Genomic DNA, 27,320 nt, shown 5'->3' with positions numbered 1-27,320 from the left:
ATATATATCTATAAGATACAGACAGATCCTTGGATTTTCGTTGAAAAATAAAAAACCTAGTGGATATGCTCTTAAATCACAAAAAAATTGGTTCTTTACTCGTATACATAGGTTTACACACCTTTGACAGAAATTATTAAAAAAACACTTGTAACGCATTTATTAATTCCGCGATGAATTGAGCACCGTACAGAATTTAATGATGATTGATAAATAGATAAATAAATGATTTTTGAAATTTTTTTTTAATAATAATTGATAATTGAACGAGTATTTCCAACATTTAATAATCTTTAATTTCTTGAATTAATAACTGTTTCGCTAGGATCCACCGTTTGAGATTTTTGGGTGAAAAATTAAAATGCATAAAATTTTGTTATTTGTTATTTTGTCAAACAAATTAATTACTAAGTAACTAGTAATGTCAGAAATATGTTTCCATATTAATTATATTGAACTGTATCACAGTAGATAGAAAAAAATTATCTTTTGCTTTCGACTGCTAACGATTAAATGACATACTACATGGCCGAATTATTAATGTAGTACTCATTCGACGTATGATTTAGTGCTGTTTAATTTGTTATACTAAAACATTTTGCGCTGAGATACACCATTTAGTAGTCATATAGGCGAAGAACGAGAACTGATTAGTAACTTCACTGAACCAATAAGGAAGTTATTAAAAATTTTAGGACCGCTAGAAAAAAGTGTAGAAAAATGTTTCTAAAATTATTTATATATGAATATTTTATGAGATGGATTTTGAGCATCGGATTCCAGTACATCGAGTGGAAGTCTACAACTGTACGTTATTTTAAAATACTGTATTGTACTTAAGCAGGTTTACTTACATAAACTTCTCCAAACTGCTTATCTCTTTATCTTTTCCTCTACAATAACATAGATACATATTACTGATGAATAGAAATAATAAGTTACAAATATAATCCGTGACAGTGCAATAAAGGAAAGGACCTCGCATAAAGGAAGGATTTGCTATCGGTAATTAGTTAAGGGAGGAAGAGGGCTTATCCCGGACTGTGATTGGTTATAAATTAAACCGAGAGGGGGGGGGGCAGATCCAGGAGGCAGTAAAGAAATGTTGAGGAGCTATGATTTGCTGAATTTTAATCCTCTGGAGGGAAGGGAGGTAGGGGAGCCCTTTATGGCAGCATAACCCAGACCCGCTTCAAAGGCGCACCGAATAAAATTGGAGGCGGGCGATTTTTTTTCCCCCCTCCCCACCACCACTCTGAAGGAAGGGAAAAAATAATCCCGGAGTTGTCACACAGAGAGGAATCCGCCTCTTTTTTCCCTTTTTTTTTTTAAATGGCAATCTCCCTCTGAAATTATATCAGAAAAAAAGTTTTGAACTCGGTTATGTAATACTTTTGCGAAGCGAAGCAAAATTTTTTAAATGTCACTAAAGAATGATACAATCTTATCACATTTTACTAAAGAACTAAATATAAGGTTTTTATTTTAATAGGAAAACAGTATTGTGTGTAATTATAAACTAAATATTATAGTAGTAAACTTCCGTATGTATTATAAAAATATATTCCTATAAGAAAACAATTAAAAAGTTGACCGTATATGGAACGACAATGAACAACGAAATCAATACATTGTTGGATGGTCCAGGCGACGGTCAAGAAAAATAAAAAAATAGAAAAAAAATATATATTTATTAGGAATCTGGTTCATAATGGTGACAAACAAATAATTTTTCCGTCTATTTTTATAGATTTCTTTACCGCCAAGCCAAGGTCCATTTTCCAACAATATATTAATTTATTCGACATTTACTAAATAGATCTGATAAAAACAGACAATTAATATAGTTTATGTTTATAACACATTTCTTAAACCAACCGACATTGCATATCACATATAATATAATGCACATTGAAATAATTTATAATTGTCATATTAAATAAAAACATTTTGTCCATAATTAGACTATTTCTCAACTTACTTTTTTAATTTCATAGCGGACTCTCCTATTTTAGACTTTGTCATCGATAAATGCATGTTAATGTTTACTATCAGAACTAATAGTTCAAACTTACTATTGCAAAAAAAAAATGATTTCCCTACTTTTAAAATTATTTTAATGTAAATTCTAAACATCAAAACGGTAGTATATTACTTACAATATCTACATAATCCCTTGATTGCTAGTTCTAATTTTTCATAGTTTACAAGTATTATTTTATGCACACTTATTCTAAATGTTAAAGTAAAATTTTTTCTATTTTTTTTTTTATTCTAAAGTTCAATGCAATGAAAGTACTGTTAGATCTGTATCTTTAAAAGTTAGATATGCACTGATTAATTAATATTTTTTTAAAGATTTCTTCTACGTAAATTTCTTCGTAATTTACAGTTAATTTTTGGAGTGAAACTTTTTTACCGACGTTCTACAAATCAAGGGGAAAAATACATATACACAGGAATAAATTGATTTCGTGACGCCAGAGATGAAACAGGAGTGATTTGGGTGAGGGGAGACAACACAGGTCAATTCTAACAGCAAAATATTTATATTATAATAGGAGAGTAGGGGGATTACAGTAGCTCAAGAATCTCAGCAGTATCGCACTCATTAAATAAACATAATAAAGCTCAGAAAATAGCTGTCCTATTCTAATCATAATAATAATAATTATTATAATTATGCGCCTAATATTTTCTTCCTTAAGATATAAGAGTATAATTCATATTTGTATCGTAGTTATGAGCTATAATTCAAAATTGTATCTTGATAGTAAAAAATGGATAACAGCTACAAAAATGGAATGATAGTGATTTTCTGAACATTTGAATTAAAATATCTTGAAAACGAAAAATCTAAGTAGCTTATTGTAAGTTAGGAAATGAACAGTGTTATATCCTCTTTGTAAAACGCTAAGATTAAAAATTATATCATGAGGCTACTCAGAGATAGAGAGCCAAAAAGTGGAAAATATATCGTAAAAAGAAATTATTATTTTTTTTATTGCTGTAAGAGTTAACACGTAAGAAATAGCTATTTTTGTTTGTTTAACAATGCTTCTCTCCGAAACGCATTCATATTCCTAGGGTAAAATTAGTTTAAAAACTTTTTATTTCTAAGGTTATTTTAATCCAAACAATTAATAGATTTTCTAAAAGATTAATCACTTTTAAGAATGATAAATTCACCATTAGATAGTATTGCAAGAGGTGGGACAACAATTGTTGTAGTATTTGCAATAAATATTGAAAACATTCTATCAAATGTTTATATTTCTTATTTCAGCTAATCATATCAACATATTAATAGGACATTATCATTCCTACTAAACTATAATTTTACGATTGAAGAATATTAGAAAATAAACCATTATTTAATAATTATAATTAAATAACAAAAATAAAAATTTTATTGTATTTAGCAAAATAAATATCATCATTATTTAACTTTTAATACACTATTTCATTTTTAGAAGATTCATTTCTGTTGACTAGTCCCAAGACTGCCTCTTTTTGTTTATTTTAGTTTGTCCTTATAATTTATCATGAACTTTATGTTACTACATTGTAAATAAATTAAGCTTATTGATCGAGTGATAACAGAGTCCTAACCTGTTGAGGGTAGGTTTTATTGTCAATGTTGTTAACGAGGTTGAAGAAAGATAATTTAGTGTGAAATAGTTTTGAATTGAAATTATAAAGTTTGTAAGTGAATAATCATTTTAAACATAGTGTATGGAACAGTTATGATATTATTTTTGTTTTAAAGATATGACATGGGCAAGAGTAATCAAAAACATTAGTATTGTGCGAGAAAATAATGTAATAATAATTTGCAAAATTTTTATAGGTTGCCTCTTTGAGAATGGCCTAGGTGCCGAAACGTTGGAGATGTTTTAAAATAAATAGTTGAGATAAATAAGTGGATTTATTGAATATTGTGTTAATAGCGTAAACCAAAGTCGAGCAATTATAATAAATCATTAATCTAATTACTATATTTTAATTGGTTTCTTCTTATTGTAGAATGTAACATTACGACGTTTATAATTTTGGAAAACCGTTCTCAGAAAATTTTGGAAATAGATTTTCTGAGAACCATTTATACTATCAAATAGTCTAGGATAATTTTTAATATAAGTAATGCTATGAAAATTTACGACATAAATTCAACTAACATCATGATGGAATATATGTACACACTGATATGAAAGAAAATTACTTTTGCTCAATAAAGTAAAAATAAAACAAGCTTTCAAATAAATTTAGAAAAATTAATCTTTTTTTCTCAATTTATTTGAAAGTTAAATACGAATTTCGTAATTAGTATAAACCTTTCTTGAGTTCTCACTTCGCCCAATCTAAAGTTGGTATATAGGGAAAGTACCATATTGTATACACTTTTACTCATTCTGTGCCAGGACATCGAAAAAAGAATTTTATATAAATACATAAAATTTTATTTTATTTGTTCAGGTTGGCCCTACGGATCTTGTAGATCTATGGCCGAATGAACCTGACTTCACGCCTAGAAAGAATTGGGCTACTGCCTTCGAGTTTGCAGCTCTTTTGCATCTTTCTAGATTCTGTTTATCCATAATTCTAATATATACATGGATTAGATAGTATTGATAATATAAATAAATAAAACAAAAAGAAAAAAATTGCGTTTTTATTCTACCTTAAAGGAAGGAGTATACAAATTAGCCGGAGGGGTGGGCACATTGGCTGGTGGGGTAGGCACTATAGAAGGAGGGGTAGGCACCTTTGCCGAAGTAGTTGCATATAGCAATGCATGTTGGCGCAGCAAGTGTGTATAAAAATACATTTCTCAAGCACTATCGAACTTAAAAAGATTAAACTCCGTTGTATTAATAACTCCAATTCGCCAAAGTAAATTGAACGAACCGCTTACAAGAAACAACGATAAGAAAACAACATTTTGCAAAGCCACTGTTACTGAAACAGAAGAAGCCCGAAGACTAAATTTGAGATTGTTTATATTTTTTCTACTACCAGGTGTTGTGCTTAAAGTCCATATTTAGCACGTAAACAACTCTGATATCTCACTAATACGTCCAATAATAACATATTCCGCTCCTCCATGGGCTAGACCTGTGACTTTAACCACCAAAAATTAGACGACATTCAAAACATAAGCGTGTGAATTAGTAAACAATTATCCACGGTACGCCAGAATTTCAAAATTAAGAACTAACAGCTTCCAATGATTTAACATGTGTCACAAATCATTTTCTCATACACTCACAATTCTGACGAACCACTTATACTAAAACTATGAAACTACGAAAAGATATAACTAAAAAAGATGTACCCACAAACATATACAAACTGACATAACGTGAACAGAACATGAAACCAGAATTTAACAAAATTTATTTTATGTATATATTATAATTTATTTATAATCTCAAGACTTTCTTAAGACTGGTTAATATTGTTTAAATAAAACAATTTTTATCCATTTTAGTCTCAAAACATTTTTGTTCTATTTATAAGTCCGACGTTTCGAACAATTCGGCCAGCCTCAGGGACAATCAACAAGATCGGACGAATTGGCCAAAACGTCGTAAATAAAATAAAAATGAGACTAAAATGAATAACATTTATTTATTAAAACGATATATATTTCAATTTTTCACCAAGTATATTAATTTTTTATTTATACTTTCGATGATTCACTTCCTAGGCTTTTTTAATTACTTTTCTTTTTATTTAAGATTTTTTCTACTGTTTAAAACTACAAACATTAAAAAATAAAATTGAAATCATCTTACTGTAAAATGCAATAAGTATTTGTACCTTTGTATGTACTATTTATCAATTATAAGCTTGTGGAGATCTGTAAATAATAATAAAAATAACTATAGAAAAAAAAACGTTTTTACCTTAATATCTATAACTTTATATCTTGAATCCTTCATTATATTTTACAGTGATCAGTGAATTAGAATAAACATAGATGAAGTAATAATTTCAGAGTGTTTTTATTATGAAAAATGCTGAATTTCAAATAAATATAATAAATTTAAATAGATGTTGTTTTTTTTTAATTAATATTTTTAGTACTAAGGCTGTTATATTTTTTTTCAATTGTATTTATTTTTTAAGCTCTAGAATATTTCTTTTAATCTTTTGAGCCGTGCTATTATAAACTCACCATGGTGGTTTTATTCAATCCACTGTTTTCAGCTGTTCTAAAATTCGATTAATTCATAAATAACACGTATGCATAAATGCATATATGTATAAGTATGAAAACAAAAATACATGTATATAAAGTCTAATCATACGATAAAGAGTAACTTAAGAATATATTAAAAAATACATCTCTAACTTTATTCCAGTTATAAATTGAGATGTCATAATTAGAGCTGTTTTGCGATGGGAGAGGGTAATGTTATTGGGATAATTAAAATATTGTTGATAATTGAAATCGTAATATTTTAATATGCAGTAAATTAAGGAAGTACTGTTACTACACCAACGATTGTTCAAGGATGTGATCAGGTTAGAATCACGCTCGATTTTTACCCAAATAGAGAGTATTCAGATGGCTCCTGAGCCCACAGGGCTGACTCACGGTCTTCTACAGTGAAAGAGAAAATAATTATTTGCCCCAGTCGGATTCAAACTCAGGACCATGGAGTTAGTAGCTCAGTGCCTTACTAATGAGCTGAGCTACCCACTGCCAGGTATAATATAATAATAAAACATAATATTGTTTACTAAATAATTCAAACACTATCCAATTATAGTCTCAAAACTTTTTATTTCTTTTATAAGTCCAACGTTTCGGCCAATCTGGCCATCTTCAGGGACATCCACTTCAAAAAGTTTCTATTATATGTATGATCCTACAAACAATTTAAATACTTAACATTATTATTTATAATTTACCTTACCTCAATACCACTTTGAAAACATATAATTTAAACCACTCTAAAAACTTCATTCAGGCTATTCTGCCCAGGTCAAAACATTAATATCTATGAAAACATTAAAAACATTAGGTAAAATTATTTTTTGTTAATAAGTATATCTCACATATGTTTAATTAGTCAATTATCCATTAAAACACAGTCAAAATTATTCATCTGCAAACACTATTAATAAACTTTTATCACAACCATGCTTGTAACCTTCCTCTACTCAGTTCAAGCATTTAAAAAATTATTTATCATAACTACATTTTTGTCAATTTTTCTCTTTATTTCATTAGCAAAAATCCTATCAAGGCCGACTATAATTATCCACATATAATTTTTGCTATATTATTTATAAATTAATCTTACTTAATATCTCTGCATAATGTTGATTTTAATTCCTCGTATCTATTTTGAAATTTAGTGTATAATCAATATTTACCTAATGTTTTTAATGTTTTCATAGATATTAATGTTTTGACCTGGGCAGAATAGCCTGAATGAAGTTTTTAGAGTGGTTTAAATTATATGTTTTCAAAGTGGTATTGAGGTAAGGTAAATTATAAATAATAATGTTAAGTATTTAAATTTGTAGGATCATACATATAATAGAAACTTTTTGTAGTGGATGTCCCTGAAGATGGCCGGATTGGCCGAAACGTTGGACGTATAAAAGAAATAAAAAGTTTTGAGACTATAATTGGATAGTGTTTGAATTATTTATTAAAAAATTACCAGTCTCAAGAAAATATTAAGATTATAAATAATATTGTTGGTAAATCCGGTCAAAAGTTTTAGGGAATCAATCAGAAATAATATCTCGTCGGCAAACCAACGAATTGGTTTTAGAAAGCCCCTAGGTAGCGGTTTTATGTTATTTACCTTACCTTGTAGTTAAATTTAGAATGATGTATTATTTATCTTAAAGGTGATGAGTGCAGATAATATTCTTTATTTAACCTGGGACTGATCCCTTTAGAATAATATTACGTGTATATTTAGTGTTTGAATAAGGTTTTAGAGCAGTGATTCTGAAAGTGTGCGCCACGATGCCGTCTTAAGGGCGCCGCGAAATATTTAATTTTAAAATTCGGCATTTTTCTTGGAATTTCCAATTTTCTAATTTTTGCGCCAAAAATCGTTTATGCTGACAAAATTCCAAGAATTTAGCCACTTTCAAGTCTTCCATTTGAAGATTCTTTGAAATCCTCATCTATTGAAAAGGGCTATTGCCCAAGAATGGCTTCCTCACCCATGCTGTAGTCACTAAATAGTACGAAAGTAGGAACTTTTTAATTTTGCCGCTGTTAAATGGATAATCGGTTTAAAAAAGAAAAGATTTCCAATTTTTCAAGAAAGTCCAGCATTCAGAAAAAAAATTCTTAAGGGGGCCGCGGAAAAAATCCGATTTTTTAGGAAGCCACAAACCAAAAAAGATTATTTTTTCAAAATAAAAATGAAATAATAAATCATCATAAATATAATTATAATTATGAATTTGATAAGATAAAAAATAAACAACAATAATTAACAGAATGTATAAAGTAAAAATATAATAAAACTCTAAAACATATTACAAATCATAAGGTGACTAACTTCTAATAAAAAAGAATCAAATACAAGTAAACTAAAAATAATAAACAAAAAGATACAATTCCAGTTAATATAAATATTTAAAAGTTTAAAAAAAAAATCAAAATTATCAAATACAAAAGCTGAATAGATATATAAACCAACATATAAGGTAATGAAAAAAAATCAATAAAATGAAATAAAATAAATCCTCTCACAAATAATAAATCTTAAGAATATAATTCCAATAAAATGAAATAAAGGTAATACAAATGAAGTAGCGATGATTACATGAATATGCATACATATTCACATACACAGACATTTACATATCCATGCTTATAGATTCTTTATAAATGTTTTTAAAAATTCCAATAATATTTATGTTGAGTACTATTTCTTTCTCCAGCTTATTTGAGACTTTTAATTGTTATTCTTCCGGAATTGGGAGGACAGGTGGTTGAAACTACGGGAGATTCAAAGATTGTAAGGGTATTAGAACAACGATTGAAGGATAGAACAGAATTACATAGGGAAAAGGATTACACAGTTAATATGTAAGGAACTTTTACCGTAGTACTTTAATTCAAAAAAACTTAAGAAATGTCCAATAGAAACTTCTAGAAGATATTGTTAAACAAGACGTGGAAACTTGCGTATATGAGACAAGAACAGTGAGCTATTAGAAGCAGGTGGCCCATATAAGAAGAACCACTATTGGTTATTGATACTCCACTGACCGCCATAGCTATTATAAGGACTTCTCTAAACAGATGGAACGGTCGCTTCCCAAGATGAAGGAACGGGTAAATAAACTAGGAGGCTATAGGGCTACCCCTACTGAAATATTTACAAATATCGACAGGGCTTCTATATTTAGAGCGGTGAGCCTCTTACAAACAGGACGGCCCATAGTTGCAGCCTATAATCCACCAAACATCAACACATATCTCAGTATAGGGCTCAGATAGATCACTAAACTATGTTAGCATTAATCGTATAAAATTAATGAGTACTGATACAGGTCAAGAAGAGACAAATATGACTCACTCTACGGCTTAAAGAGACAGATGTTCAACTTGTCAGGTACTTGAGGGCTGAGTAAAGAAAGTAAATAGTCTGAAAAACATATTTAACAAAGTCTAAGTACAGTCAAAACCATATAAGTCCAAAAAGTCCATATTTCGAAATAAACTGTATTCTCCGGAATATTTATAGATAAAACATAACTCCTTAACACGAGACTATATAACTCAAAATGACTAAAAGCGGAGTCTACAAAACCACCTCTAACACAATCAAACACAGAAATTGAAATTTTATCTATAAATGAATATATCTAATAAGGAATTTAATTCCTTAACTCGAAATGACTTGGAGACTCACTCCACAAAAAAAAAAAAAAACCCCTCTCACAAAACAATTTTTAACAAATCCTGGACAAAGTCAAAATTGTATAATTCGAAACTCTATAAGCTGAAAAACTTCAAATATTTCGAAATTAACCGTATCCCCGATCCCAAAACAAATAAAATTTAACTCCTTAATTCGAATAAGAGACAATAAAACTCGAAATAATATTACGATCATACAAACCCTTGGAAGTCAATTCCTAAGGGTCAGGAGGTTCTGTAAGTAAAAGTTTCCTGGAATCTTACGTTTTTGTAAAATAATACCAACATTTACTTCTATAACTGCACGTATTTCCTCAATTAACGATACCAAGTCAAACCGCCATTAGTTACCATGTGAATTAACTAATGGTTTCTTTAACTTATAAATGAGGTAAGCAAAACTGTTTTTTGACAGTAAAAAAAAATATATATATTCAATACTTCAGCTAATTTTAGGATTTATAATGTTATCAAATAATTGTTATGAAGTACGAATCGTATAGTATTAGGTAATTTAAACAAAAAAATTATATTCTGTAAACAGTTATTTTAAAAATATATAAACCAAACCTCAACTCGAGGCTTGAGTCCAACTGAGATAAATAATACAATTATGTATCTTATCAAGAAATTGAGTCCCCTGAGAAACCCTTCTGGGACTTACCCGTCCTTTATAAAGAAGATACCTGACTCATCTAATGGTTGGTGGAGGTTGGGCTGGTCATATCTTTTAAGAATACACTTTCTTATGGACAAACATTTTATTTTATCTTTAGAATTATCAGCCAAATAAAAACAGAACAATTATGCTATTATAACAGAACAAATTATTTTTTTTACTTCATGACTACATTTCGCCACAAGCACGTGGTTCAGAATAAAGTGCTGCAACCAACTGTTGGTTACGTTGTAAAGTTGGTTTTATAATAAACAGTTCTCTTTTACTGTTTTGATACCTTTATTGACCGCCACCCGGACTACCCCCCTACAATAAATAATATTAACAAACAAAAATTAAAATTGCAAGAAAAATTATGAAAAAAAAGTAATGGGAAGAAGGTCGGAGAGATAACCAACATTTAAGGATACTGAAAAATCGTATAAATTTCAAATAAAGAATCTAACATCATAAGAATAAAGAAAGAAAAAGAAAATAATGAAACAATTGTACAAATCCAAACTGAGAACCGATCATAACAATCGATACATCGACTAGAAATTCCTCGATATTGCAGGCGTCAGTAATCGATTGATAGCTCCTATACCCACTCCTTAATAGCAGCCTTCGAGCTGTCATTACCGTGCCTGGACCTTTCTCCATTGTTTGAAAGGAACGACACGGGAACACTTGGCGAATAGTAATCTACCTCCTATCCCTACTAGGAACTTCGGCGACACTAAAATATGCAACCAAGCAACTCTAAAATCGATTTGTCAAATAATACTAACTAAGGATGGAATATTATGTGATAAAAAAAAGTCAATATATATACATAAATATGTAATTAAAAGATATAGATAAAAAAATTAAGAAATTTAATATAAGCCTGAAAATACTATATACAGCTGTTTAATTAGTTAAATGGTTGTTAAAAAAGAAAAAAAAAATACATTTAATGGTAATCCTCAACTTTTAATCACTAAACTCTTAAATTTCAATTTTTTAAAATAAATTGTTAATGATTGCGTAGAAAAATTGATTTATCCTTACCCAAAAATAATTCCACGTCCACTGACGTAATACGTTAAAAATAAATCATGAGATTTCAAATAGAAAATACAGGAGTGGAGCCGACATTGTCACATCTTGAATCTAATTGAGCCTTTCAATAATTAACTAAAGAAATATATTACAATTTTTTTTAATGTAATGTTTAAAAAATATAATATAAAATATATCAAATTAATTATTTGAGTTATAAGGATTCAGCTGAACAAACATGTACACAGCTGCACGAATGTTTAGAAAAAATTGATACATTCTGCAAAAAATAAAACAAAACTAAAATTTCAATTTAAATATTACTTAAATGCAACAGAAGTACACAAAATAATAAAATTTAGAATAACAAAATAAAAAAAACATCGGTCATCATATCACTAGAGGAGAAAAATAACAAGATGAACATTTTGAACAAGACATTTTTATTTTTCTATTGCTATAAAATTACATATTTATGGTTTTTGAGATGGATTTAACGTATTTAACTTTTTTTCCCACCAAGAATACAACAGTATAAGGACTTGGTAAAGATGCACTTGCTATCGGGAAAGATCGTGTAGTCTCGGCTTTTCCCGTTCGAATCAGATTATTAATTATTCCTTTATTTATTCATAAAACTATTCGTAATATTTTGTATTCATCCATTGTTCATTATTGCTAACAATGAGAACTTTACATTTTTTTTTTTTTTAAATAAAGTAAATGAAAGGTACTTCAGAAGAGTTTTTGAAAGTACAGTATTTAAGCCTTGCTGTTTATTTTTTATTTAGAGGCGTAAAACATCATTGTCATCAACGCCATTTATACCTTACTTAATTTTGCTTACACTTGTTTAATTTTATTTTTTCCCTGTTCGATGTCATATTTGTATCAGTCAAACCTTTTGATTTAAAAAACTGAAATACTAATTTTATTATTTCATCAGGAGATTTTTCTTTAATATCCGGGTTTAATCCTAAGCTATTGAGGTGTGATATGAAATATGGGCATTCTTGGAAAATGTGGCTACTTGTCAAATTGATGTTGCAGTATTGGCAGATCGGAGGCGTTTGTTTTGAAATAAGATAGGAGTGGGTGAGCCTCGCGTGGCCAATTCTCAGCCTGGTCAGTACGACCTCCTATTTGCAGTTGGAGAACTTGACGACCTTTTTGGATTCCACAAAGATTGCCATTTATCTCTGAATTCATTTTCGAGGTGTTTGCTTATTTGTGATAGAGTTAAAATTGCTCAACCCCGTCCCGGAAGCGCGAGTGCTTCTCTTGTAGCGTGATCGGCCAGTTCCTACATGACTTGGAACCCGTATAAATGTAACTTACATACCCAGATTGTGTAGAGTGTTTAAGTAAAAACGGATATAGGAAATTTTCGCTCCGGAAACATACAATCTAAACCTTTTTATTTTTTGTTTACTATAACGTTTCTCTTTACTCCATTTTATGTTACGATTAAAACATTTCAACTGCTTCGAAATTGTTATAGTGATCAGAAAGTAGATAAAACTTTAAATTCTTTAGCTACACATATTCAATTATTACCACACCTTGACTTATTTTTCGTTCATTCGAACCCATAACAAGCTGGATATTACACAACGCTGTTCATTTGTCCAGCGTAGGCATACCTTAACAGATTATAAAATCTATTATTCATGATAAGAAATCGATAACCCAGAATTGCCTTACATGGGAATGGATTCAGAAGGGAAGTAATTGCCTTGCCATTTCCCGGCTTAGGTACATTAAGGGAGAGTCAATATGGATCGACCGCATCCAATGACCGCCCATCTATATTATCACAATTAGGGAAATTGGTTACATTTAATTTAGAAGTATATTCCCACGAGGTTTTTATCTTTTCTTTTTTTTAATCATTTATTTCTATTTTCTATATTTCTACCAGAACATTTAGGTTCAGACGTTAGATACATATCGGCCTTGCCAACTAATACGATGATACCATTCTATGGCTTGTAGTTTCATCAGATTAATGAAATGAGAAATCTATCTTTATTCTGGAACAATTGGTCTCAATAACATGGATAACAATTTACAACAATTTTAACATCAATTGTCGGGCTAGATTAAATGATGTCTAAACAAAATTAAATAATAACTAAATGCATAAAATATGAACAAAAGATATAAGGTTTATGCAAGTTGTATTGATATTTATTATTCACAGAATAATTGTTATCATACGGTATAGATGATTGATAATCAAGGAGATAAATACATAGTTCATGTTTAAATGGTGTTAAGGAGGAAGCTTCAGGAATGAATATGGATAAGGAACTCCAAAATGAGATAACTCTAAAGGTAAAGGATTTTTCAAAAAAAGCAATTCTATGAGAAGGGATGTAAAATAGATAGGTTGGTAATTTGTATTCAACAGGTGGATGGATAAACGTAGGGTAGGTGGTCAATTAAATAGGCAGGGTTTTTGGATCTTAAGGAATGGAATAGGAAACTCTAAGGATGTGTAGTCTTGGGATATTGGAACAGAATCAACTTTTAACTCGGTATTAACATAATAGTGAGAGATGAATCTTATAAATCACTTCATTAATGACTGAGCAAAATATTACTGACCTCGAAACATTAAATTTTCTATATATCAAATTTCCAGGTTTTCAAGTCATCACACCGTATCATGGAGGGTCAGGTGTTCAGCATATCATAATGAAGGAATATTTCTTGAACAACTGTTATAAAAGGAGATGAAGTGTTGATCGCTCTCAACAATAAGAATTTTACCAAATTAAGGGTACTTTTAGGGAATTATATCCACTTCACGAGGCTAGGTGGCTTCGCGATCCCTCAGGGTTGACTCACAGTTACTTCAACAGAATAATTATCTGCTACAGCTTGATTCGAACCTGGATCCTTGTAGTTAGTATCACATTCTTTATCTTTACCTAATATACGTATGTATATATTTTTAATCTTTACTTTCCTATTTAAGAGTTAATGCCAGTTTATCCGCTTGATCGCACTTTTGGAATTCCGCAGTTTCTATAATGCTTAGCATTCACAGTGGCTGTTATATTTTAATGCTAAACACAAAATATAAATTACAAAGGCAGGGAGTTATGGCCGGAAACGCTGTCAGAATGACTGACCACTTGACTCCTGTTAACCCATTTCGTTCTCTTCTATCCGCTTGTTTTTTTTCTTCTATTTTTTTTTTTTTTTTTACAACGCGTCTTTTCATTCCTTACACACTCGGTTTAATCAAGTCCAATACATCTGTTATTAGAGCGATGGGAGGGAAGAAAGAATGAAACGAGATATGAAAGAATATACTACTGTAGGTTCCACTACGATAGTTCTTTGATATATGCATGTACATAACCAGGCTGTTCAAGAAAGGATTCGTAGTATTAAATAAAAACTATGTATAATTTTTAATACAATTTATTACTATTTTTTTTATTTATTAATAAATGTTTAATTTATATTCTAATATAATTTTTTAATTCAATTACTACGAAAATTAATAAACATTGGGCTCCTGCCTAATTCTATACAATAATTAATTCTTTTTTACCAACAATATTGTAGTTGTTGTTGTTCGTTGCTTAAAGGCGTAAAACCCTCTGGTCATCAACGCCAATGGCATGATAAAAGTAAAAAAAAAATAAAATAAATGAAAAATAGAAAAATAATTTTAAAAAAAAATAAAATAAAATAAAATAAATAAAAAACATAAAAATCGAAGAGGAGTTATAATTTATAAAGAAGGCGGTGTGCTTTTAAAAATTCAAATACTCGTGTAATTTTAGCTTCCTCATCTGCCAGAGTTTCCGATAAATTTGAGGTCAGTCCTATCCAGTTTATTGTTGGTAAATAGTGAGTACACTCTTCAAAAATATGTCTAATCGTAAGATCAACTATATTGAATATATCAACTAATCAACAATATTGAAAATATTAGGTCCATAAACAACCATTAAAATAAACTTCGAACTAATCATAAAAACTTACAACACAAAAAAAAAAAAATAAAAATTCAATTGCAGAGAATCATTAAATTAATCAGAGATACAATTATGTGGCTTTAGAGTCGGCATAATCAAAACAAACTCGTAAATGTATTCTTCATTACTGATTGTAAGGTCTCGAAGAAAACTATTGTTTAAAAAAAACTGAAAAATAAATTTTTCTCGGGAAAATTAAAATTTATCTTATTAAAATAAAGTTGGAAATATCTAATCTACTGATTTATTTATGAACCGTCCTTAGGAAGACTTTACTAAAGGTTTCCTTTAACCGCGCATTTTAAGCTTCCCTTAACAAAATAATCGTTTTATTAAGTAATTGTTCCTACAAAAAAAGTAGCGGTCATAAAACTAAAATTTTTGTTAAGAGATCGATCATAAACACGGTGTGCATCAGTTAAATTACGTTTGCACCAATTGTTCCACTTTTCATTACATTTAATTTGATGGAATGTAATTCACATTTTATTGACATAACAAAATTGTGAGTCACTTAAGGTCGATTGAGTAATATTGCTCAATCTCTTGTTAGGCAATAGATCGTAATTTGACAGACACCTCATATCTAGAACACTATTTCTTATGAAAAAGATTTTTTTTTTTAGTTAACCGTAAAAACAAAAAAAAGTCACTTAATTTTTTTGCCTATAAACTTAATTATTTTAATTCTTTGGATTATATTTGAGAGACATTAACCTCCAAAAAATTTGATTTTTGTAATATTTCCTATCTTAACGATTCTAATGTAATACTTCAGTATGTTTCACCGGTAACCTCACATCAGAAAAATTAATAAAGGTATTTGAAAATTAAGAAAATGTCGCTGCGTTGCTTTATAGTATACTATAAATACTATACTGTTATTTTATTTATAGTATACTATACTTAATATAAGTATAGTTGCTTAATAGTACCACATCTTACAATGATTGTTATAAATGTATTCTACAGACTCTACCGTAGACGGTAAACGGTACTAGCTTTGAGACAGTATTTAGAACGACCCTAGTGAAAGAAGTACTTCCGATTACTACGGAACTATCTTTGAAATACGTCCGGTTAGAAATAAAATGAAATTTTTTTTATGAAATTAGCCACTAAGCAGCGATATATAAAAGTTACTTACGAGACTTTGGGTTTAGAACATACATAATTTAATTGTTTTCTCTTTGTAAATCCATCAATTGATGGAAATAAAATTATTTTATAATTTAATTAAATTATAATAAAATTACGAAATAAATTTATGGTCGTTCAAATCAAATCATTTTGTTTAGCAACACCTACATGAATTAAAAGTTAACAAAACCGTTCTGGGTGAATCTAACGGAATGTAGAACGGAAGCCATCCATGTTCCCACGTAGTTTTCTCTTCACGTAGCTTAAAAGTCCAATGGACTAATTTTCAACCAAAATGTGGGAATATGCATACACCAGCGTAGTAACGATTAGAGAATTTAAAAAAAGTCATTCCAGTAAAATGTGCGGCATTATATAATGAATTCTAGTAACAAAATTCTTATGAAAATTTAAAAAAAATGGTACATTAAATGTAGACCAAAAGTGAATAGTAAAAGTAGGTCATTAATCTTTTTTATTTCGGCTTCAAAGGTTGGTACCGAACCATTGTTGTCTCCACCTAGGTAGGATCCACTCCAGGAAGATTCAGGTTACAAATACCTGGGGGTTAATGGTCCATGGCGGTAATAAATTCCGACCATTCCGAGAAGTTAAGATGTCCTTAAAAAGGACAATACTCACTCCTTAATTTTATTTAAATTCTTATAACAATTAATGATTAGAAAGGTTATTCTATAAGCTGTTATTTTAACCTATTATATAAGTTGTCTTCAATCAATGCGTCATCATTAATATGTTATGGTAAGGTTTTTACTCTCATTAACCTATAGATGAAATATATGGCAAGGAAAAGGTATTCCGTTCCTGCAAAATTTCAAATATACACGTTTAGAGGTACCTTTGAGACCAAATTAAAAATAAAGTGTGTGTGTTCTTCCGTGTTAAACGTCGTACGAAGCTTAACTTACATGTTTAGGATAGATAGATAACAAGGCATGTTACTGTAACATTTCAACCAAAACCACTTTAGAAAATCAATTTTACATCTACCATAGAATTGATCAAAAATGGCTCTTTTGATTAAACTCGATAAATCCATGTAAAATTAAGTGATCTTCAATTCCAGGCAGGTGCAATAATTTAACATTAAAAATATTAATTGAAAGAATTTTGAAAAATTATTACTCTAAAGAACCTTAAACTTTGTTCATATAAAATAAATATCCAATTCCTACTGTTATGAATTCCCAATAATAAACAATGGTTTAAGACAAAATATTAAATAATTTGATGACTATTTAAAAAAGGAAAAATAGATACAGTAGTTGGAACTGGAAAAAGCCGAGACAGCCCGATCTCTTCCGAAAGCATTTTTATGCACACAAATCACAGCACTCATGTGATGTCTTAGTTATCTTTTGTTAAACTGTTGTATTCTGGACGAATAAAAAAGTTAATTTTCGTTATTTAGTATTGTTATTACTGTCATAGTCATGATTATATAATATTGTAAACAAAACAGTATTTTACCAACCATCGTAACTAGCTGCATCAGTATGCATAGTCATTCTGATGGCCCCAGCACCATGGAATTGCCAGCAACATAGAGCACATGACAAGAACTTTCTAACCACAGGGCTAAATTAACCTCGAGCTAAACGAAGCCATAAAGGCTACAAAGAGGCCATCCAGTTCGTGGGGGATGATGAGCCGTTCCAAGGAATAGCGCACTTCTTCCTAAACGGGAAGAGAAAGCAAAGCCTTGTGAAAGGCTCGGTTATGATCGACGATGGGGAGATCGCCTTTACTTCAGTGGCCAGCTGTACCAAGACGTGACATGTCCGCAAGAATGGTGGATGTCATGTCGCCACCTTTAGTCACTGGATATTCTGATGGCAGTCTTTTGTCGTGAGGGTCAACAATGTTTTGAACTTGACTTCGGCTCACATGGAATGTGATATGAATCTTCTTTTGGCAAAATTCAACCCCATTTCTAGCCGAAACTTCTGAAATCCAGCAGCAATAATTTATTCTATATAATCATGGCTTAATTTATTCAACATTATAATCGCTCGATATGCAACAACATTGTCAAAAAAAAATTAAGAAGCACTATTTAATAGTCCTTAAAAAGACAAAATAAGATTAACTTTATACAATTAAAATCGGTTCCACAACTTTAAAAAAAAATTAAAAATGGAAAAGAACTTGTAACTGTCGTATGAACATGAAATATGTTTCGATAATCAGTAAATAAATAAGCCATAAAAAATGATTTTTTTTTAGTGCCTTCTTGCAATAAAAATTCATAACATTTTGAAGAAATTGCGAATAACTGAAAAAGTGTATTTAAGAACTGTTTGGAAAAAGTCCAAAATGATCCTTGAGAGATATCTCAAAATTCTTTGATCTACAATAGACCCTTTATACCTCATAAAATATATGTGTGTTTCGACTATAAATTTTGAAAATCGAGATATAATTAAATAACTTGTAATATCATTACATTTTTATTGATGTTGCCGTAATCTTAATAAAGTAAAATTATTTAAAAGTCAGTATACTGCAGGTTCACTGATAATGGTTAAGAAAATTAATTATCTTAAAATGCCTCAATTTTATTTAGCAAAATCAATTTATAATCATTAGAGCAGTTTAAAGCAGAAAACGAACTCCTGTTTTATTTTCCGTCCAAATTGCATTTTATTGCCCTTTCATTTGAATCGAATTAAATACATATTGTAGTAAAAAAAAAAAGGGGTATACAATAAAATTGTATAACTAATAATGGTGAATAGTTAATTAAAACCGAGGATTTTTTAAAATATTTCATATGAGTGGAATAAATTAATTGATATGAGTGTGTATGAACAGACAAACTTAAACCTATTGGTAGCACTCTAATGACGTTTTACATTAGCTGGTCTCCTGGCCATCATCTTTTCAAGCGCCTCGGAGGAATGTCACCAATGGAAGATGAAGGAAGGTTAGAAACTAGTGGGTTTGGGAGGTTAGGAAGTTTATAATGGAAGGGATATCTGATTCGGGCTAGATCGGTGACATATGGAACGCTAAGGTCTTTATGTATGTTTTTATTTGTGACAAAGGAGCATTGAGAATTTTATGAAGGGTTTTGGATTGTAAGAATTGGATACGAGAGAAATTTGAAGGTTTAGTGAAGCCCCATAGTTCAACTCCAAATGTTAGATTGGCCTTATTACAGTCATGTAGATCAGTCTTTTGTTATGAATTGGAAGTTTAGAACGTTTATCCAGTAAATGCTGTAATAGTCGGAATCGACGTAAAGTTTCCTGTCTGTACAGTCTTGTGTGAGGATTCCAGGTTAGTTGTTTGTCCAGATGTAGTCCAAGGTAGCGGATCTGTTCGACAGAAGTAAAATAAACCAAAATTTAAGTAGAGTACAAAACTTAATCATTACATATTTAAGTTTGGCACATGCTTAGGATGTGGTAGCAACCTTTTCCATAACATCGATCAACCTGAAGGGCCACTTTATAGAATCATTTTTCAACTATCTCAAAAACGGCTATTATTTTTATCAACCTCGGTGTATCAATGTACAATTAAATACTCTTTTATATCCGCAAGGTTTAATCTTCAATGAAAGGAGGACTTAAAAATACTTACATATTATATATTATAATACTTATTCTTCCTCTAAAATACCTTTTATTTTGTTAATTTGAAAAATAAAAAAAAACAGTTCTTGGCAATAATAAACAATGTATAAATATATAACATTAAAGAATTTTATGAATAACTAAGGGAGAAAATACAAAAATAAATATATTCGATTCGAAAAGGAAAATGTGAGACGGCCCGATTTTTCCGGACTGCATGACGGCTATGATGAATTCTATAAATTCAGTAAAATTTATATTATCATAGTGGAATAATTGTCATCACTCCAGTAAGTCTACTTTATGGTTTCTACTCCCATTAGCATGATCAGTGGCTAAAAGCAAAATCCATGAGGGATATTTTAAGATACATTTTGCAGATATCAGAGAGACAGAAATTGTTTTAATTCTAGCTGCGTAACAGATTCGATCCACAAGAATGTAATTATTACTTCGTTATATTACTTTTAAAACTGAAAAGTAACTACTTTAAGTGGCTACTGAAGCCATGTTATAATGAATGGTAAGAAAGTGTTAATAGTTTCTCTTTAGGCATTGTTGGAGGAGTGCCCGGTAGGTCGAAGCGAAGGGTGGCTGAGTGACTTCCAGAAGCGGTTCGAGTACAAACATCTTACGTTACGTTCTTTTGTGTTGGGGTGATGGGTTTCGTGTTCACTACGGTTCGCTAAACACAATGCTCTCTCGCCCCCCAGGCTTTAGGGGCAAAATTAAATCGATCTTTCACTCTGCCTATCTTTTGCCTCAGAAAGTTACTGTGTCGTTTTGAGGATCAACTTCACATTCTCACTTTCTCGACAACCTAAGAGATGAGTGAATTGTTAATTTTTCCTAATTTGTTTTGATTTTTAATCATTTTAGAATACTAGAGTTCATATAACATTATTTTGTCGCGGTCCATTATTTTTAAGGATCCTTCGCTATTACAATCAACTTAATCTGAGATCAAACTAAATTGGTAAAGTGAAAATACGAGTATATATATTTTTTTTTTTTTGTTAGAGGATTTATTTTTTGTTATCTTTATATTCTTTTTTTATTACATTTAATGTTTCTGATTTTTAGTTAAAATTTGTAAATAGGTAAACAAACATTGATTTCTTTTTATTCTTAAATATGTTTAATTCATTTTATGTTGTTTTATTTATTTTTTTTACATTTAATACAAAGTCCGTCCTTTTAATATTGTAGTATTCATTAAAATGTTTCCTCATAGAAAATATTTTTTTTTTAATTAATTATAATTTTCTCTTTCTTTTTTTTTTCTAATTTATTAATATTACAGATATATTTGTGATGTTTAATTATTACATCATATTTATTCTTTAAATTTTTGTATTTTACTATAAAGCACAGCCTTATATATTATTCTAAATGAACGATACAAATAAATGAATAATATAACCCAGAATAAATAAATAAAATTATTATTTGTATATTTTTTTAATTCTTATTGTGATATTATTTACTTATTAATGATACCCCATATAGGAGAATCCCTATATGGATTTAAATGGGCGTGTTAGACCACGTGATCGATAATAAATTTTACATATAATTAATTACAACTAAATTATAAGTATTTCCTCTACCCCCTTCTCTTTCTTCGAGAGAGGAAAAAGCCGTAGGAACAAGGACAAGGAATATACTCGATTTTGGCCCATACCTTTTTTTTTTTTTTTTTTTAATATTTTAGTATGTAAAACGTCTCCCAAGTACATAGGTCAGTTTACATTTAATTTATTTCTATTACATACTATCTTTCATGGTTCACGAATACATTTTATTATAATGATGAGTAGATAGTTGAACGTGGAAAATATATGTCAGAAGATGATTGGGGGTGAGGTAAGTGAAGAATAAGTGAAGCTTTATTTATTAGTATCTACGTTTATGCCAGAATTTCAAACCTTCATCAGGCCTAGGAACAAAAACCACAATGAATAAGAGGGATTGCAGAAGGAACGATAAAAAAACATATAAATAAACATAGAAAATTAGTAATAAAATTAAGTAAGAGGTAAGAACAAAAAATGAAATACGCAACTAAAAATAAAATAATAAAATACATTTTATTATACTTATTTTTCAATAAATTTGATTTAGGGTATGAGTATGGAATCTAAAGGAGTCGTTTTCAAATAAATGCATTGCTAACCGAATTCTTTGGACATGTATAAGCAAAATTATATGGAGGGAATAGATGAAATTGGTCAGGGATGTAGGTATGTATCAACCATATCTATGTAGGTATGTAGGAACCAAACCGCATGATTCCTCAAATTCCATCAAAATCAGATTACTGGCCAAGCATAATATATTTGAACACGAATTTGACTTCAAAAAGAGAGAGAGACGAAATCAAATTTCTAAAACATAAAATACGAGTGAAAACTTTCGATTCTGGAGATACTTTTTTTCCCTTCATCTCTTCCATGAGACAAAGTTCCACTGGCTTAAGCAGCGAGGAAGAAATAGAGGAATGTTTTAAAAATTTTATTTAGGGAAAATTTTTTAGAATAAAAAGAGTGTTTATCATAATGGAAACCAAAAATGTCGTGTTTTCATACTTTACTTTTATGAAATAGAGGTTGATATGTCATCTATAGGTGAATATATGAAAACTCTACCACGTGAACTATTGATTTTTTCAGTAAGCTCTAATCTGAAAATTGGTTCAGCGTTGTATTAAAACCTAGTAATGTATCTAGCTTACGAACCTCTTGATCATGTTTTTTGCTTAAGGTTTGAAGATTTGTATAAAATAAAATAAATACACCGGCACATACATATATAAAATTAGTGTAGGTCAGTTTTCCGAGATCGGTCACGCCTGAGGTGGTGATCACCGGACGCACACGGTTCAGTACAGCGAAAGGTACTCTACTTTTTTTCTCCCTTGGGCGACTTCGAATGCGACGGTATCGAAGATATTTCGAGTTATAATAAGAAAAGTCGATGGGGGAAAAACCATATCGAATGAGGGATGGGACGTGAACGGCGCTACAGACCGTCCTGACAAAACGGAGCGAGGAGCCGATGTCGACAGAACTGCTAGTACACCAGAGGCTCGGCTAAACCAAATGCCAACTCTGTCATTACCGAAGCCCCTCTTACTGGGGGCAACACACTCCAGTTGTTTCCTATCTTCCAGCATCTCTCGGGGTCTTGTCATCTCCTATACACATGGGAAAGGGGGATTTACATTCCGAGTAGCTACATCTATACGAATTGGTAGGTTTGCTTCTTGGTACCGAGAAACATACCGTGAAATATTAGTCTAGGGAAAGCCAACCCAATGATCTTACGGGCCACTTTGAAAATGCATCATAGCTCCGAAGGCCACATATATAATTATACTTCCCCAAATAAGATTCAGACCCACTATAGACATCTTTTGGAATGAAAAATAGGAACATAATGAGTTATAGTTAGTTAAATAATGCATTCTTAGTTTAAACTCATAAGTAAAACAGGCAATATCTGTCATATATTCGCAAGAATATTACTTTAAAATCAAAGTTAATTTTTTCAGATAATTTCTATAGTTAATTCTTGAATATATAGATGCAAAAATAAAGAATTGTTTTTTAATATATTAGTTTTCACCTAATTTGGCCATTATAAAATATATATATTTTGAAAAAGTGTCCTATAAATCTCGTGGGGCGAAGAAAGGTACAATGAATAGAGTTTGCCACCTCTGGTCTAGAGAGTGACATAGTGTATACAAAGAACAACTCAGGTCATTGGCGCCACTTTTATTCACATGAGCAGATATCATCAGTGAAATAAGCAAAATTTATAAAATAAAATATAAATATTTACTTTTAAAACATCAGGTTGCTACATTAGACAGATCACAGTGCAATTTATACCATAAAATATGACATTTTATACTTTAAGATAACCTTTTATAGACTAATGAATTATGATGAAGATAATTTATAATTCGAAGAAAGGAAATTATTAACAATTGGAAGAATAATCTAATATAAGGAACTAATCACTGCATTATAATAAATATTTTATTTGCTATTTTGGCTTTCTCTGGATTGTTATAAAATAAATTATAATTAAAATATATATAATAATTACGATACTATAAATTTAGCAATGTACATTTTAATATGATAACATTCTGTTTCTACAAATTAATAATAATATTGTAACATATTATTTTAAATTACAATAATACACTTTTTTTTAAAAAAGATCGTCGACAGTATTAAATATATTATTTTAGGAATTAAATTTGAAAATGGATATCAGGTCTGTAATCCAATAATAAATATATAAATAAAAGTACTATGAAGTTTCAAAGGTTTTTGTTATCTCAGAAATTATTATATTGAAAAATAAAATTTAAAAAAATAAAGCAACACACTAATGATAGATTAACGAAACAAGCAATAAAAACTAAGAATGTATATAGTATAATTACAATAAACAATGAAAAACAAAATAGTTTGATGGAAAAAATTAAATATTAAGGACACAATAGAATGAAAAAAAGTAGTAATATTATTATCAAACTTTTTCTCTTGTCACTCGAAATGGCAACAATAAAAAATGTTACCAACAGAATTATTAATTTGACGTACTAACAGGGTACAAAAAGAACAGGAATAGAAAACTATAATATATTTAAAAAAACTCCCAAACAATAAAACTTTTCAATATATTATGGTATACTCGAATAAATAACATATTACAATAAAATACTGATGTTTAAGCGTTTAATAAAATAATTATTAATACATCACTATTAATCGTACATATCATTTGTACAACGATTATTATTTTAATCACCTAAAAGGAACAGTTCGTCGTTATTGTTCTATATTTAAAATACATAGCTACACTCCGTGAACAATTTCATGGTACGTTGAATAAACGTGTTCAAAAAACAGAGGCATTATCTGGTTGAGATCAATAGAACTTTGTAGTTGGGCTTGATGAACTGGAAACTTCAACATAAATTATTATCTATTTTAGTATCTCTTCGTCCTGTTAAATTTTATTATTTTATTGTTATAGTTCAAAGACTATAACAATATAATATAATGATGTTTTTATTAATTAAAAGATTTAAAAATTTTAATTTGCTAAAAAAATTATATACCCAATTATATTTGAAACGAAAAATGATAATCAAAATTTATAAAATTATTTACAGTTCTATTAAAATATTCAAGTCCATAATTAAAAAATTAACTGTGATCAACTTTATTATTATTATTTCTTTTTTTTTAGTGATCATTATTTTTTTTAATTATTAATCTTCAATCAGTATGGTGTGGAAAAATATTCTTAGAAACTCATTTTTCTATTACAGTACCTAACAGAGAATTGCTACAAAAGCAAATAGTCTCTTTGTGAACTTTATGTGAGAGTGATAAGACATGGATAAAATAAAAATAAGACAAACAATCCACAGAGATTTCATTGAACTTTGTTTCCAAATTTGTTTAAAAAACATAATATAAAAATTACGTTTTCGCAAAAATAAGAAAAGAAAAATATATTAGTTTATATATATTTAATAGTAGTGTATGTTTTTAATATTTTAATACATGAATATGTGTAATTTTAATGTATTGTACTTAAAAAGCCCCAAGAAAAATGTTAACTAATACTTCCATAGATTTGTGTTTATAATACCAAAGAATTTGTAAAAAGGTGGGAGGGATAAAGATGTAACGAAAAGGAGTTTAAAAATGGACAATGGTAACTCAAATGTCTAAGATAAATATATTTGTATAAAACTAGATTGTTAAGAAATAAAATTAATAAAAAAATGTATTCTTATATAATTTTTTTTTTTTTTTTTAACGTTGGTTTAATGAGGTCCTAACAATATTTTTCCTCAATCATTCTGAGTCTTAATTAATAAAATAAAATTTAAATTTAATAATTATAATATTAATTTAGATAATTGTTTTGAATTAGAGAAATAAATCAAATTAATTTTTAGGAGAATAAGTGATGACTCGATGCACCCAAAAAATAAAGAAACTATTTTAAATTTATTTTTAGTAATATTTCAACCAAGATAACAAGAAATTATAACATCTGAATCAATCCTTTTTTTTTAAATCGAAACATTAAATAATTATAATTAAAGCATAAATAATTTTAAAAATCATGGTTTTCAACAGACAAATATAAAAGCCTTCCGATTTAATGAATGACTAATGTAAACAATTTTGTTAACAGTATTTTAAATAATATTTCTCATAGCTACTTTTAAATGGCTAAAATATAAAAATATAATAGTTTACAGAAAATGACATTCTAATATTAATCGATTAATATCGAGATAGTAAATATTAATAGAAAGTTTTTTGTTATTCTAAATGACTTATCTAATTTCATTCAAGTTAGGTAAATATGAAGCTTAAAACGACTTTAATTTAAAATAGTTTTATAATTATATTTTATAGGAAATAGCAAAATTGGAAAATAGAACTGTTTTATGAAAAAATCTTTATAGGCCACCAACCCATTTACGTATGAGCCAGCAATTTATACGTCCATAAATTTTTATAGCATGTCTAACATATTCCTGTTATTTATGTTAATGACAAAAGCTTAACTTCTTTACAGCTAGAGGCTGGCTCTCAACCATAACAGTTAAGGTTTAGTGGCAGTTAATATTCAGAAGTACACTTTTCATTTTGTTTTGTTTTTTTCGTTTTTATATAATATTAATATTACAAAAAGAATATACACCTTTTAGCAATAGATTTTATATTTATAAAATGAATATCAAAAATATTCAATATTAATTAATTTAATTGTAATGTAGCAATTAACATAAATTAAGATAAAATATCAATGTTTTAATTTTTTTTTCTTGATGAAGTTTGTCGGGGGGTGCGGTCAGCAAAGAACAACATAAATAAACAAAACCATATTTATTTATTTTATGCCGACGTTTCGAC

General features: G+C 29.2%; 1 protein-coding gene across 13 annotated transcripts in view; it reads right to left on the bottom strand.

Annotated features, from left to right (window-relative positions):
• Positions 1-27,320, bottom strand: part of gro (groucho) — a 233,087-nt gene that overhangs the window by 115,905 nt on the left and 89,862 nt on the right. For 5 of the 13 annotated variants that reach the window (XM_014420123.3, XM_014420126.3, XM_014420124.3 and 2 more), the window contains exon 1: positions 4,682-4,957. The exons of 3 other annotated variants lie outside the window; for them this stretch is intronic. In XM_014420123.3, coding sequence (XP_014275609.1) covers positions 4,682-4,828 — 147 coding nt within the window. In that variant the 5' untranslated portion in view covers positions 4,829-4,957. Of the gene's footprint in view, positions 1-4,681; positions 4,958-27,320 lie in introns of those variants that run through there. 5 more of the 13 variants (XM_014420125.3, XM_014420132.3, XM_014420129.3 and 2 more) reach the window with 3 other exon arrangements.

Source organism: Halyomorpha halys, unplaced genomic scaffold (assembly GCF_000696795.3).
Source record: "Halyomorpha halys isolate HHAL.00 unplaced genomic scaffold, Hhal_1.1 Scaffold261.1, whole genome shotgun sequence".
Classification (NCBI taxonomy): domain Eukaryota; kingdom Metazoa; phylum Arthropoda; class Insecta; order Hemiptera; family Pentatomidae; genus Halyomorpha; species Halyomorpha halys.
The sequence above is the reverse complement of the archived record's forward strand: the minus strand, read 5'-3'. Positions and strand labels throughout refer to the sequence as shown.